We start from the raw sequence: 15,844 nt of genomic DNA on the forward strand, positions 1-15,844 counted from the left end.
TAAGAAGCCCTGGATGTCGGCACTTCAGCCACACCCGGAGGTGCTGGCGGAAGGATTACCAGGGACACCTGGAGTGCTTCCAGGTGGTCATGCGGCACTTCTGCCACACCAGGAATTGCCAGAGGAAGCTCATCAGGAGGCACCTGGAGCACAGCCTCCATTCGTCAGCTGGAGTCGGGTAGAAGAGGACAAAGCCCAGGAGAGGAGTGGAGGTGGTGAAGAAAGGCAAGGAATGGAAAAGGCCCGGACTGAGGGTGTGTGGTGCAGGGGCACCGGGTTGTGTGTGGACACTGTAAATAATGTAAATAGAAATAAACCGTGTGTGGTGTTTAAACCTTCGGTGTCTGCCTGTCTATGTTCGGGCTGGTTGCCACAATATTATATATACTGTATATATATGTGTGTGTGTGTGTGTGTGTGTGTGTGTACACCATGCAATGCACAAGTCTCTGTTTTATATCATTTGGTATGGGATTCATAAAAATAGTGTTAATGCGATACATTGTTTACTAAAAATGCTTGTGACGCACAATCGTTTGGAGTGACAGAGACATAGCAACTGGTCAGACACACAGACAGACACTTATTCTTTTTTTAAAGAGGAATATATACACACAGATGCACACACACAGTATATGCAATTAGCACACCCACACAGAAAAACTGAAGACACATTGGGATAGGAAGTTGATACCAAAGCAGCCAGTTCTATTAATTAGTAAATTGACAATATGTTGTTTGTTGGAACATGAAAGTTAAGACATATTACATGTTAGGTATACAGGAAAGTAAGAATTTTACTGTACTCTGTATAGTAAACTTAAATTGATACTTCCAATGTATAAAATCCAGTCAAAGCACAGAAGATGGTGTACAATATAACAAAATGGCTAAATGTATTAAAACAAAGGACATAGCATATATTGGAAACATTTAAATTTTTTATTTATAGGACTTTATTATAAAGTATTGAAAGGCTTTCTGGTGCAATTGGCTGATAAAATCAAACACATTAAGTAACCATGCTAACAGGACTGTTTTGCCTATAGCTCAATTTTTAAACTGTAGCTACAGAGTACTTTTCTCTATACTGAATTAGAAAACATTTATAAAATTTGTGCTATATTTGTATTATATATAGGCTTCTTAATGCAATACTCACATGCTTTGATTGCGATTTTCTGTGCATAGCCAATTTGGGAATGGGGTGCAAGAGGACTATAACTCTAAAACAATATGGTAATCACCTGGGCATGGCATTAATGAAGGACAGGTAAAATTAAAATTGCCATTAACCACATTAAAGCTCACTTAGTGGAGGTGACGAGAGTGAGTGGGAAATACACAACTGCACCTCCTCTAGTAGTTACACTAAAGAGTGAGGTCAACTAAAAGCAAAATATGGCGGTCTTTTCAGCTTCAAATGAAAAGGAGAAGAAACATCTCAAAAGAGATATATATGCCTGTCCTTCATCAATGCTGCTCTCAACTAGCACTTTTCATTGTAATCATTACACATGCTTCACCACTACAAATCTTTTAGCCATTACGTTTCTGACTGATTACTTTTTACTAACATATAACTCGCTACAATGAAAATTTTACTCATTGCAGTTCTCTTAGCCATTTTATTTCTGACTAATTACCACTTACTATACTTTCTCCATTTCTTGTTTTCTGTCATTTGGTTGGGAAGGGGAATTTAAATACGACTATCAGAGTGGAGCTATCTAGATAACTGTGCCTGACTTGATGCTTTATTTTGTATTTTCATTTTACACAAACAATTTGCAAACACACTGTATACACATCAGTAATAAAGTATTCTTAACTCATACAGCCTTTAAAACCAGCTACAGGGGGATCTAGATATTTTTGCTCAGGATTTATTACTCAAATCACAAGAAAAAAAAATAGTGGATATATCAAATTCAAATTTAAAAATATACTGTACTGATATGTGAATAAAAGTCTTAACATATTTAACAGAAAGATAATTATGGATGAACTTTCCGCTTTGTTTAGCACCTCTCCATACATACATACCCATTTTTGCTGAATACCCTTATCCAGGCCTGAACATTTGGCCCAAGCATACAGATGCAGCGCAACGTGGTAAAGGTTGACAGCAAAACAGCAAAAGAGAAGGTCTCCAAAGCTGACCTATGGTAGAAACAGGGCCAAAGAAATAACTGTTATGAAACCTTACATCCACTACAAGTACCATTCAATTAATTTATTGAAAAGAGAAATCAGTAGTACACCGCAAAAATAATATTTCTTCCATGGGAAACAATGATATTCAAAGCTTGGGAGAGAATTTGGTCACATCAATATTGCCCAAGTCTAACAAGTACCAGGTACATCGGTTCACAGACGTCATACAGCTGTAACAGAATAACAAAGTTCTGGTACAGTTGGCAGGAGGAATTTTAACCTCCTTTTTTCATAAAGAGAAAGCTCCAAGTAACGTGGACCAAGACACATTAGAGTACACCTTACAAGATTACAATATCCACAGTAAGAAAGATGCAGCAATTTGTATTATCAAGAGTGTCCCAAATATCTTTTATTTTGTGGTCACTCCATTTTAACTCAACAAATGGCCTTTGCATCACTATTTTTGATTTTGTTGAAACACATTGGTGCAGTGGTAGCGCTGCTTGCATCACAATATGAAGGCTGTGGCTCATCCCCTCGGTCTACCTTGCATGAAGTTAGTCCCGTGTTCATATAGGTTTCCTCCCACCATTCAAAGACATTCAGGTTAGGTGGATTGGCGATGCTAAATTGACCCTAGAGTGTGTGTGTGTGTGTGTGTGTGTGTGTCTGTATGTGTATGTTCACCCTGCGATGGAGTGCCGCCTGGTCTAGGGATTGTTCCTACCTTGTGCTTTATGTTTGCTATGACTAGCTTCTCCACAATCCTAATCAGGATATAGTGGGTTTGGAAGATGAATGGATGAATAGATGAAACACCATATGAATTACACTTTTCTACAGCTCGGAAATATTTTTATTTTTTAAAACATTTCCTTGAGATAGACATTTTCCCTTAACAAAGACTGTGTAAAAATTATACTTTAAAGTGTTTTCTTTAGAGCTGCAAATTATCTCTTATAAAAGCTACATGCCTCAGCTACAGCAGATTGGAAAGCACAAAGCACTCGATATTCTAGGTTTTTAATGAAATTGCAGCAATGCATATAGCATGTGCAATGGTTAAAACGCAATGCAATTGAGGAAAAAAAGTAAATAAATAATGCCTGCGAGTATGTGTACTTGCGTTACTTTATCAGCATACAAATGTATAGAGTGAGGTCTACCATCAGGCAACAGAACTGCACACTGCTTACGGTCAAATAATAAACAGGATTCAAGATGTATTTGTCTTCGCAAACCTGTGTTTAAAAGATGATGGAAGAGTAAGGGCTGAAAAAAGTATGTGAAACGCTACAAAAGTAACATGGAACCAACATTTCCATTCTTCAGCCCAAAAATTCACTATGTAGTAAAGGTATTGCTTTTTCTTTTTTTTTTTTTTACTTACTCAATCAAGGGTGCACCATACAAGACCACAATCCCGTGAAAAATCAAGCAGGAAAACCCAAAATACATGAAGGACCTGAAGAGTTTTGTCACCTGCAAAAAGAAAATGAGACGCTTTTCACTTTTTTAAAAACAGATAAAAAGTTACTATTGAATATTACTTTCATTGAAAAAATACATATTACTGCTACACTATATTTTAACTTTTCCTCTCTCATTTAACTATCTACCACAAATATGTGTACATATCTGATATCTTCTATATATATAATTCACTAAGTCCATGGCAAGCAAGACCGAGCCCCGCCCACCAACAATTCACTAAGCAGCCGACCATGGCACACGCACTACAGAGCCAACAATTCGTGCGAGAGCGAAAGCATTTGCCAAGAATGTTTTCATTAATAAGTGGATAAAACAATCCACTGCCAAACACAGACTATCACCCAAAAGGATAACCAATTAGAATAACATTGTATTATGAACCAATTCCAACATAAACATTTGGGGCAAATGCATGGTACTGCTTTGAAACTTTCCCCACACAAAACTGTAAAGTATGAGCAAAAAATATCATGGGAGCAACTCTAGCTGGCAAACTGGTGTAATGTTTTTAACAGAACCATTATAGCAATACAATTACAGATAACCAAAAAGAATTGTTGTAACGTGTAGAAAGCTTCTGTCTACATACCGTGACAAAAGTAAAGGGCAGACAATGCGATACATTTCAAAATAACTATTTTAACAGGAACAGGCCATTCAACCCAACATTCAGCTCATCAGTTTGTATTCTCCTAACTTCTCGAATCTTGACTGGATGATACTTTCTAGGTTTCCAAGTATTAATTTCTACCATCCTACCTAAAAATTTATTCCAAATGCAGTATCAATAGGTCTATTTTTAACATATCTATATAATTTACACTTAACCATCCTCTATTTGTCTTCCAGAGCTCTTATGGAAGAATCAACTTTACAATGACAGGTAGTATGCATTGTACTTTCATAATTTTGAACACTTACAGTATGTCTACTTTTAACCTCCATCTGCTTAAACTGAAAAGACTTGGTTTTTGTAGTCTATCTTCATTGCTCATGCACAACAGTCCTGAAATTGCTCTTGTCCTGATGTGTATTTTTTTGTAAAACAGATCTAAACTGCATAGTGCATTCCAGATTTTATAGTTTAAGAATAACCCCTCAAATCTGAACTTGACACATTGCGCTTTATAACAAACATTCTATTGGATTTCATTTAATTGTTTCTCTATATTGTTCGGGTATGCTGCTTAATTCAAACATTCTTAACTCCTACACGTAAACACCTTTTCATCTCCCACGTAAGTTTCTGCTAATTTTAAAGTATCCACTATTCCACATAGTTTGGTGTCATTAGCATGTTTAATCAGCTTGTTAGCGACATTTTTAATCAAGATCATTAATGAAAAGAGCAGCGGCCCAGCATTGATCCCTCAGGGATACCACTTTTAGCACTGCTTAAACCAAAATAGGTTGCTCAAATAACAGCCCTTTGTATTATGTTTGAACCAACTTTACATATATCTACACAATACACCTTGAACTCAAAATTATTTACTTTCTTCATTAGACACTCATTGCTGTTATCAAGAGATTTTTGAAAAATCTAAATAAATTACAGTATATCAAAAACACCCTCAAAGGAAATACTATAGTTGCCACCTCACAGTAATGTAATTTATTAGTGAAACATGACCTTCTATTCTGTAAAGCACCTGTGCTGGATGTGAATCCGCATATTTTCAATAAAATGTAGCTAATCTCGTACTTGAAGAAGACTCATATTTAAATCCAACTTTTTGTTAAAAGTCACACCTCTTCCACTGTCCATTTCAATTTTTAAATGTATCCACTTATATTATTCTCATCTCCATCTTTTGGGCTTAGCCAGAATTCTGCTACTGTCAAAAAAATCATATTTACGTACAACTACAAACACCTCAAATTCATCTGTTCAATCATTAACACTACTAGCATTAACAGAAGAATTCTGAGTATATTATTGATTTTATTTTGGTCTAAATGCCTGTACTGTATACAAATAATTACAAATTATTCTTTTGCATTCTTTGAATATTATTGTTCATTTTGTTGCATGTATTTTTATATACAGTATTTCCATTCCCATACACATGTCCAAGAAGGTCTCCTACCTGTGCACCTTAAAGGCCGCAGACCATATAAGACTCTCTTTCGTCAGAGCAAACTACCGCTAGTAATTTACTTCCTTAAACAACTTTCTTTATGTTTTGGGGTTGGTTTAGAGGCGACCTGTTACGCCAGCTCCTCTTCAGCTACCGTGGCAAAATCATCACAGTTTCTGTGCTGTCTCTGCAAGGTCCCAAAAACACTGGACACCTCTAACTCTGGGATTGATGCTCCTGGACAGTTTTTTGTTTTCCCCTTATCTGGAACTTGCATCCAGCCATGACCCACCTTTATCTACCTGTCTGGACTGGAGTCTCCTTTGCACCACTCTGGAGGTGCACACTGTATCTCTAAAGGTGACCAGAGCAAGTTCCTCCAGGTCATTGTAAATGAGGTACTGCAATTGATGCCATTGGTCTCGTATGTAGGCCTCCTACAAGCAAGGTTTATTTTTTAACCAGCAAAATATTAACAGAAACCCTATTAGTGGAAAAACTGACATTCTGTGATTTACTACCTAAAGAAAGTCTCACAGAAATTATTTCTAAAAACTTTTATTGGACTGATACCAATTCTTAAACCAAGTGGCTTAAATAAAACATAAAAGTTTTTAACCCAAAAAAAAAAAAGAACATAATTCAATAAATGTAATGTTTTATGGAGGCAACATTATGAAAGTAAGCTGCATTACTTAAAAAAAAAGATTAGCAATCCATGTAAATGAGCCATCTTTTTTAAAGCTTCCTGCTTATGTGCACCAGTAACTGTGTATTTTATTTTGTTTAATAAATCAACAGAATGTTAATGTAAGATAATATTCTTTTTCATAATAAGAAATGTTCAATATTAATACGGTATATAAAGAAAGAGAAAATGCTGTAATGAAGGTAGTATTGCCTTTACTAGCACACCATAAAGTTGTCAATTTGACCCATGCCATTGAGTCAATAAGTTACCCTGAACAATTCACTTAAACAGTCTGTGATCCAGATATCAAAAAGATACATGATAAACAATTATACTATAGTCTTGTACTTGTCAAATATCCGGAGATAAATCAAGATTAAACACAGCTAAAACTACCTTACAGCATCTGAAAATAAAAAAGCAAACTTTTAGTGTCTAGGTCACAGCCCTGATCTACTACTGTTAAAGACTTTGAAATAACTTAAAGGGTGATGACCATCAACAGTATCCTAGAAATGCAAGTTTACAATGACAGTTCATTAAAAAGGAACAGATAGACCTTGCTGGACATAAATATGTTATGTGGGTACACATCTCTCCAAACACCTTTATGGCATTTAACGGTAGCAAAAAAATCTTCCAACCAAGATTTTGTGAAATGTTGAAGAATTGTTTCAGTAGCATACAATGTATTACAAAATAAAGCAAAAATAAATTAAATCTGATTTCATATATTAGAATTCAGGCTGCTCAGCCAAAATACAGTGTTTTGGAAGGAATATGTAGACTTTTAGTAGCATCTTTCGTTACAGTCTTAGGCAATGACTAAATGTGAAACCTCCATTAATAATAATTCATTACATTTATATAGCACTTTTCTGAGTACTCAAAGCGCTGTCCACACAGGGAGGAACTGGGAAGCAAACCCACAATCTTCCACAGTCTCCTTACTGCAAAGCAGCAGCACTACCACTGCACCATTGTACTGAACATTCTACTAGAAAGGTTACAGTGAAGTGAAAGGACAATTACACATTGTACCTACATCTTGATGCACACTAGACTATTCCCCAAAGTAGCTTTGCATAGCTTTAGCCTTACCTTATAGCTCAAAGTATGTCTTTTAGGTGTTGGACTAACACCAAGCAGAGCATACAGTGCAATGTTTACCGCAGCAACTGCAGAGCAACAGGAATACAGCCACACCAAGTGTGTCCCATAGACAGAATAGTTGTCGACAAAAAGAGTTGGAGCAAGTGTTGCCAGCAGTATCGTTATTGCTATGATGGCATGAGCAGAAACCATGCCCTTAATTTCTATGTCCTTCATAGTGACTTGAAAGTATTCCCTAAAAAAAAAAATATATTAATTACAAAAAAAGAAAAAAAATCCAGAAGAGTGACAGATATATTATTTGGCAAGTAACTTGTCAACACATGGTGCAGTATCTTATTTAATAAGCCATATTCACAGATAAAAGCTTGAAGCTTCCATTATAAAAGGACTGTCATAACAGCATGATCTTATACTATACATATTCTCACACAAATTGCATTCTTGTTACATAATAATATACTTTTCTAAAACCTAACACAAAATATTGATTTAAAAAAAAAATTTTTGCAAAAAAGTACATTCTAAAACCATACATACTGGGTAAAACAATATCCACTGGATAAATATTTTGTAAACCCTATATTTTTTATGTAAAATCTGCCAAACCACAAAGAGTTCAAAAGAATGCATTTCTTTCCTGCAGCCAGTAGTAAATGACCATAATCAAATGATAAAGTAATTAAACAGGGTGCTTTCCCCATTCAATACACATACGTGTATTACAAAACTCATCCATAACAATAAAGATGTGACAAACTATTGTTTTTGCAGAACCTTTTTGTTTTATACACAATTTTAAATTCTTCAGCATGATGTAATACTGGGTTTTACTTTTTTAAATATAGCATACTACAATTACTACAGACTTTTTTGTTTTCATAATTTGTTAGATCAGATTAATTATGTAACTTGCTGGTGCTGAACAGATCTTCTAAATACTAGATGGCATTAGGAGAACGAAAATCAGAAATTGAAATACATTGTGTATGTTAATCTTTTTCTCCTTACTACAAAAGTAAAAAAAAAAAACATGTCTACATCAATACAGTATGTCATGTGATATTGTTTTTACTTTTATAAAGTGTTTTCCCATAAATGTGAAGTGTCTACTTTGTACACTTAGCATATCAGCAACATAAGTCATACACAGTTACAGGTTGGAAATAGCTTAGAAAGCAAGAGATAAAATATTTTTAAGCACAGAATAATAAAGAGCTAAGTTTGTGACCATATTAACTGACAAACACAGCAAATTCACCTTACAACCCCTAAAATAAAAAAATAAAAAAAAGAACACAGCAACTCTACATAACTCAAGTAGAAAAAGCATCACATTAGAATTAAGTTTGGTGTGACAAACCTTGTTAAACTATACCTCTTGTCCTCAAATGAAATTTGCTCGTGGACACAAGATGAATAGGGCAAATACTGACTACGGATACTCTCAGAAGGGTTTGGAAGCTTTAAGAATTCCCTAACACACCGGACACTTCCTACATAGAGGAGTCAATACCAAAACCATCTGATAAGGCTGGGTCCATTTGTCTGTCAGGGGGTAACTGTAGTTGTTCAGAAGTTCAACAGTGATAAGACTGCATGGGTGAAGGAGACCAGAATGAAAATATTTGAGGTGCTAAATATTATTGGGGTGTATAAGACAATGCATCTCTTCATTTCTAGAAAGACTGGGGTAGTGCACCACATTTTTAAAGAGAGTGGCCAGATGGCTTGTTGCAAAGATTGAGCATTACAGTCTTTAGTCTCCGTGGGAAAGTTAAAGCTATGGTGCTGGAAAGTAGACTCCAGATGACAGTTTAATCCTGAATTTAGGAAGGAAAAAGCAATTTTCATCCTGGCCATAGAATGTGGTCTACCCCATTTGTTCCTGCATGAATACTTGAGGCGTTTCAAGTAACTGGGTAAAAGAATGCCCAATTTCAGTTACACAAGCTTGCACTTACGTTTCAGAAGATGTTCTCCTTCTGGACTTATAGGACTGTAACATTTGTGTGTACTGGAGCGGTTTCACAAGCGTAGTGTGAAAAAGTAACACGGACCGCCTCAAAATAGGAAAATAAGGCTATTCAGGAAAAGAGTGGTATATTTACCATACATTAAGGGGGGAAGCAGGTGCCCCAGCAGGAGAAATCTAAATATTTTGGTGTCTGATAAAATAAGGATACTGCAGATTGCGTGACTCAACAAAAGATTTGTTCAGTAGTAGCAGAACAAGAGATATTGAACTGCACAGACATGGTGAAACAAGAGCAAAGACCTTGATTTACTAATTGGTCTTCTACTCCAATTCTTCCTATAATGACAGGCTTTGATAATCTAATTAACATTATTATGTGTGCATTTGTCTAAAATGTAGGACTTCTGAAAGGTTTGGGTCTGACTGAGTGAGGAGCTTAACATCCTGGGAGGATACTGGAGTAATGATGCTAATTTTAAGAAATTTTCAGATGACTTGTCCATTGTAGTCTGCATTAATAATGGATATGAGTCATACAGGAAAGTTGTGGAGGACAGTGTCTTGTGGTGCAGGAACAACATTCTGCGACTCAACATCAGCAAGACAAAATAAGTGGTGGTGGACTTCCAAAATGCCAAGAAGCCTCTGAGACCAGTCATCATTCAAAGGGGGGATGGGTAGACGTGGAAGTGGTGCAAAGCTACAAGTATCCAGAGGTTCACATATACAGTACTGTGCAAAAGTTTTAGGCAGGTGTGAAAAAATGCTATAAACAAAAAATGCTTTCAGAAATATAAATAATGATTGTTTATTGTTATCAATTTACAAAATGCAAAGTGAGCGAACAAAAGAAAAATCTAAGTCAAATCAATATTTGGTGTTACTACCTGTTGCCTTCAAACCAGCGTCAATTCTTATAGGTACACTTGCACAAAGTCAGGGATTTTGTAGGATTCTAGTCAGGTGTCTGATCAACTAATTCTACCAAACAGGTGCTAATGATCATCAATGTCAAACGTAGGTTGAAACACAGTCATTAACTGAAACAGAAACAGCTGTGTAGAAGACTTAAAACTGGGTGAGGAACAGCCAAACTCTGCTACCAAGGTGAGGTTGTGGAAGACAGTTTCATGTCACGGCAAGATTGAGCACAGCAACAAGACACAAGGTAGTTCTACTGCATCAGCAAGGTCTCTCCCAGACAAAAATTTCAAAGCAGACTGGGGTTTCAAGATGTGCTGTTCAAGCTCTTTTGAAGAAGCACAAAGAAACGGGCAACATTGAGGATCGTAAATGCAGTGGTCGACCAAGGAAACAGCAGCAGATGAAAGACACATCTAGCTTATTACCCTTCGAAATCGGAAGATGTCCAGTAGTGCCATCAGCTCAGAACTGGCAGAAACCAGTTGGACTCAGGTACACCCATCTACTGTCCGGAGAAGTCTGGCCAGAAGTGGTCTTCATGGAAGAGTTGCAGCCAAAAAGCCATACCTCCGACGTGGAAACAAGGCCAAGCGACACAAGTATGCACGAAAACATAGGAACTGGGGTGCAGAAAAATGGCAGCAGGTGCTCTGGAGTGATGAGTCAAAATTTTAAATATTTGGCTGTAGCAGAAGGCAGTTTGTTCGTTGAAGGGCTGGAGAGCGGAACAATAATGAGTGTCTGCAGGCAACAGTGAAGCATGGTGGAGGTTCCTTGAATGTTTGGGGCTGCATTTCTGCAAATGGAGTTGGAGATTTGGTCAGGATTAATGGTGTTCTCAATGCTGAGAAATACAGGCAGATACTTACATCATGCAGTACCATCAGGGAGGCGTATAATTGGCCCCAAATTTATTCTGCAGCAGGACAACAACCCCAAACATACAGCCAAAGTCATTAAGAACTATCTTCAGCGTAAAGAAGAACAAGAAGTCCTGGAAGTGATGGTATGGCTCCCACAGAGCCCTGATCTCAACATCATCGAGTGTGTCTGGGATTACATGAAGAGACAGAAGGATGTGAGGAAGCCTACATCCACAGAAGACCTGCGGTTAGTTCTCCAAGATGTTTGGAACAACCTACCAGCTGAGTTCCTTCAAAAACTGTGTACAAGTGTACCTAGAAGAATCGATGCTGTTTTGAAGGCAAAGGGTGGTCACACCAAATATTGATTTGATTTAGATTTCTCTTTTGTTCATTCACTGCATTTTGTTGATTGATGAAAATAAATGATTAACACTTCCATTTCTGAAATCATTCTTTGTTTACAGCATTTTTTCACACCTGCCTAAAACTTTTGCACAGTACTGTACAACGAACTGGACTGTTCTGAACCAGAAGGGCCACAGCAGACTGAACTTGCTAAGGAAGCTGCAAGCTGCTGGAAATGTTCTCAGCCCATAGTAATCAGTGTGGTGTTCTACACTGCAGGCCCCTTGGGGAAGTAACCTGAGCTCAAAAGATGCACAATGGCTGAACAAACTTATCAGAATAGCCTGCTCCATCACAGGGTGAACCCCGGACACATTGGAAGCTGTTGTGGAAAAGAGAATGATGGCAAAATTGGATGCCATCATGAAAAAAACTCCTCCATGAGGCACTCTCCTGGAGCACTTTTAGACACAGGCTCATTCCAGCAGGGTGTGCTAAGAAGTGCCTGTTGGGGTATTCTTGATTTTTCTGTTTCTGCTACTGTATGCATTTGAATTTCCCCATTGGATTAATAAAGAGGTTAGGAGCACGCGCTGATACAGCACATTGCCGCACCCACCACACAATAAACCAACTGAGGATCCAGATTAGGACCTGACTGCAGCCATGCAACGGGTGACACCTCAGCACCACACTAGTTCAGATGGAGTGGAACAGTGTGAGTTTTTTTTTATGGTGGCTGGACTGCCAATTCTGCCATAGTTTTCCCTGCAGGTTGGAGGGCAAACATGCAGAGATGGATACAGATTAACATCATATCCAGGACGGAGCAATTGCGGGTTAAGGGCCTTGCTCAAGGACCCAACAAAGCACAGTCCCTTTTGGCATTTACGGGATTCAAACCATCAAACTTCCGATTGCCAGTGCAGATCCCTTAGCCTCAGAGCCACCACTTTTATAAAGTTTTATCTAATTTATTCTAATTCAACAGATCAAGAGAGACATCTAGTGACAATGCCCCTGCATGGATAATAACTATTTTATTTTCATTTACAACAAAGTCCTGAGCCTCTAAATCATTTGAGTTTGGAAATCAGCTACATGCTGCCTGCAATGTGGGCTTAAACATTTAACTTTATGCCATGGGTGTGCATATTCTGCACCAGAAGGACTTCCTGGACATGCCATCAGGCCACCTCAGTTACTTTAAAATTCTTCACTTACCAACGTTTAGCTTTGGCCCGCTAGACATTTTAAATATCTGACGCCACATTCCATTCCCAGATCCGAGTCGACAGCCAGCACTTTTTTTGTTTAGAGATGTTTGACGAGCAAACTAGTATTCACTACTTTTAGCGCTTCTGTATCATAATTAATATCATGATTTACAGCTTCAGTTTTTTAAAGGCGACAGAAAGGTCAGCCCTGAAAGTCAGCATAAACACCGATTCCTCAAATTCCAACGCCAATCACAATGTCCACTACAGTTATCAAGTCCCTTTCTTTAAAACTGCTACTCACAGGTCATATCATAGCTCCTTTTTTGGTATAAGATACGTTAGTAGAACCTGTACATTTAATGCACTGTGCTATCAATTATTTCTCTTTGGAACGTATAACTTAATCTACACTGAATCTACAGTACATGCCGCTCCTTCACAATGGTGTCCAACAAAGTACTAGCTATTAAGTCAGTTTGGTTAAATGCTGTTCTTTTGAGCAAGGGCATAAAATAATTGAAGACGACCCCTTATACACAAGATAAATCATCTCTCCAGATCACACGAGATCTCCCAAAAAGCTACCTGTGTGTTTAAACAGCAGTACCTAGAGGGCAGGTCATCCACCTCAGTGCTCTGCCTATACGTGTTTGCTTTTTTTCCTTCTTTCACGGAACTTCTTACCTGTGCACGATGCAGTAGTTCGTTTATATCTATTCAAGAGAGCTTAATTTTTTTTAAAAAATATGATCATCTGGATTCTTCGAATGTAAAATACTCGCGCTTCTGCTGTTCGTAAACACGGAAGCACAGTGTAATTTAAAAAGGACCCATGCCATTGAGGGCGGGGATAGTTTGACTGACATCCAAATTATCCAATAGACAAGGTCATTAAGAAAATACCATCCAATCAGAGATTCGGTGAATCCAATGACGGTAATTTCGCGACCCGGAAAGAGGAAAAGAAGGAAAATGATGACGTAAAGTTATTGACAGTTGTGAAGTGGGAGGGTGGCTTTCAAGAAAGTGCAAATCCTAGGTTTCAAGTGAGACGTAACTGATCAGGAACGCAGATCAAATATAGGATTAGTGTGGCTATAACCAATGACATTTTATAAAAGGTAAACAAACAGTGAAAATCTAAATATATGGTATTATTTTAAGCTTTTGCACATCGTACGTTTCGGTGGCGCAGTGTTTAACAAACATCGAAGTACAAAATTGGAGCTATACGTGGATACTGTTTGTATCATCATAGCGTGTTGTAACTGGACAATTGGACGCATGTGGAAGCAGTTTAAAAAAAACAGTAAAATGTTATTGTACGGATACTAATTTTTCCAGCATTAGAATGATGCAAGCAGGATTGCTGATGACGAAACAAAAATTTCTAGTAAAGAAATTAATAGTAATTAAACTTTAATTTGGATAATGTGCACCTAGAAGCAAGGAAATAGTACTGTAAGTGAGAAGTGAAAAGGCATGGGAAGTTTTGGGGAAACACCTTATAGTTTAACCGTCAAAAGATGAAGGATTTAATGTATAACTTAAACCTGTCAAAAATCGAATATATAGGGTGAGTTGCAAAAATTAGATAAACTACAAAAGTTCCTGACAAAAAATAAAAATATTACTGTGCCATGTAAAAGTATGTATTTCCCCCTCAGATTTTCTTGGTTATCATCCGTTTCTCACAGTGAATTAAGTTAGATTGTCAAATAAAACATATGGATGCCAAATAAACAAACACAAGGTTTTAATATTAGTTAATTCATTAAATAAATGTATACGATATACAATGGTAGGTATCACAAGGTAAACTTCCCTCTTAAAATCAATAACTGCAGTTCACCTGATGTTGCATTTAACATCTGGTGGCGCAGTGGGTAGCGCTGCTGCCACGCAGTTAGGAGACCCGGGTTCGCTTCCCGGGACCTCCCTGCGTGGAGTTTGCATATTCTCCCCGTGTCTGCGTGAGTACTCCGGTTTCCTCCCGCAGTCCAAAGACATGCAGGTTAGGTGCATTGGCGATTCTAAATTGTGCTTGGTGTGCGTGTGTAGCCTGTGGTGGGCTGGCGCCCTGCCCGGGGTTTGTTTCCTGCCTTGCACCCTGTGTTGGCTGGGATTGGCTCCAGCAGACCCCCGTGACCCTGTAGTTAGGATATAGCAGGTTGGATGATGGATGGATGTTAAATTAATTATCTGTTGTCTGCATTATAATGTTATTAATAGTTTGTGGGGCAAATGCAGGTAAGACTTTCACTATACTATTTACACATGACAATATATTTAAACGGGAAAAATGTTTAATACAAAAATAATTGGGCAATTAAACAATAATATTGTTTACCACAGTTAAGAACTGTAAAAACCTGTGAAACGTGATCTTATGATGAATTGAAGCTGCACACTCATTAACAGAATTATTGACAAATACCAAACAATTTAAAACTCATTAAAACCCATTAATGGCAATAGCTTGGCAAATAAATGGGGTGCATAAATGAACACTTTGTTACATATTTACAAAATTAGATCAGTTTTGAACTGAGGTTTTCATCCAAATGAATGTTTCCAATGCTTGATTGGGAAAGAAGGAGGCTATTTGAGGAAAAGCTGTAAAGATCATTAGAGAAGCTGGGGAAATGCCTTCGGATTTACTTCACTAGGCTTCTTACTAGGTACATTTAGAAAGAAGATATTTTAGACCAGGTAACTGAAATTATTATAAGCAGGTAAGAATTATCACCATAAAATACTTAAATACGGTAGCTGTCTTTGTTTCATTTTTTAAAGGTAAAAGACACAAATCGTGTGACATTGCAGTGGAAATTCTGCATTTTCTTTGGGTTTTATGCAATCAGTTACTTTGACTGTGGTTTCCAGCACTTGTTAGTATAACCAGAAATGTCACAAATAAGATTTTTTAAAACTTGCCACATCTTAAGTGCCTGCAGATAGTGACGTTTTGT

At 37.4% G+C, this 15,844-nt stretch overlaps 1 protein-coding gene across 1 annotated transcript in view; it reads right to left on the reverse strand.

Moving 5' to 3' along the window:
- The window catches only part of pigf (phosphatidylinositol glycan anchor biosynthesis, class F), a 51,480-nt gene extending 37,765 nt beyond the window's left edge, over nucleotides 1-13,715 (reverse strand). The window contains exons 1-4 of the mRNA XM_028820910.2: nucleotides 13,557-13,715; nucleotides 7,528-7,774; nucleotides 3,551-3,642; nucleotides 2,047-2,163 (exon numbers count right to left, since the gene is read on the reverse strand). Of these exons, the coding sequence (XP_028676743.2) occupies nucleotides 2,047-2,163; nucleotides 3,551-3,642; nucleotides 7,528-7,755 (437 nt within the window). The 5' untranslated portion in view covers nucleotides 7,756-7,774; nucleotides 13,557-13,715. The remainder of the gene's footprint in view (nucleotides 1-2,046; nucleotides 2,164-3,550; nucleotides 3,643-7,527; nucleotides 7,775-13,556) is intronic.
- Between the last annotated feature and the right edge of the window lie 2,129 nt (nucleotides 13,716-15,844).

The sequence above is a fragment of the Erpetoichthys calabaricus genome, chromosome 15, assembly GCF_900747795.2.
Source record: "Erpetoichthys calabaricus chromosome 15, fErpCal1.3, whole genome shotgun sequence".
Classification (NCBI taxonomy): domain Eukaryota; kingdom Metazoa; phylum Chordata; class Cladistia; order Polypteriformes; family Polypteridae; genus Erpetoichthys; species Erpetoichthys calabaricus.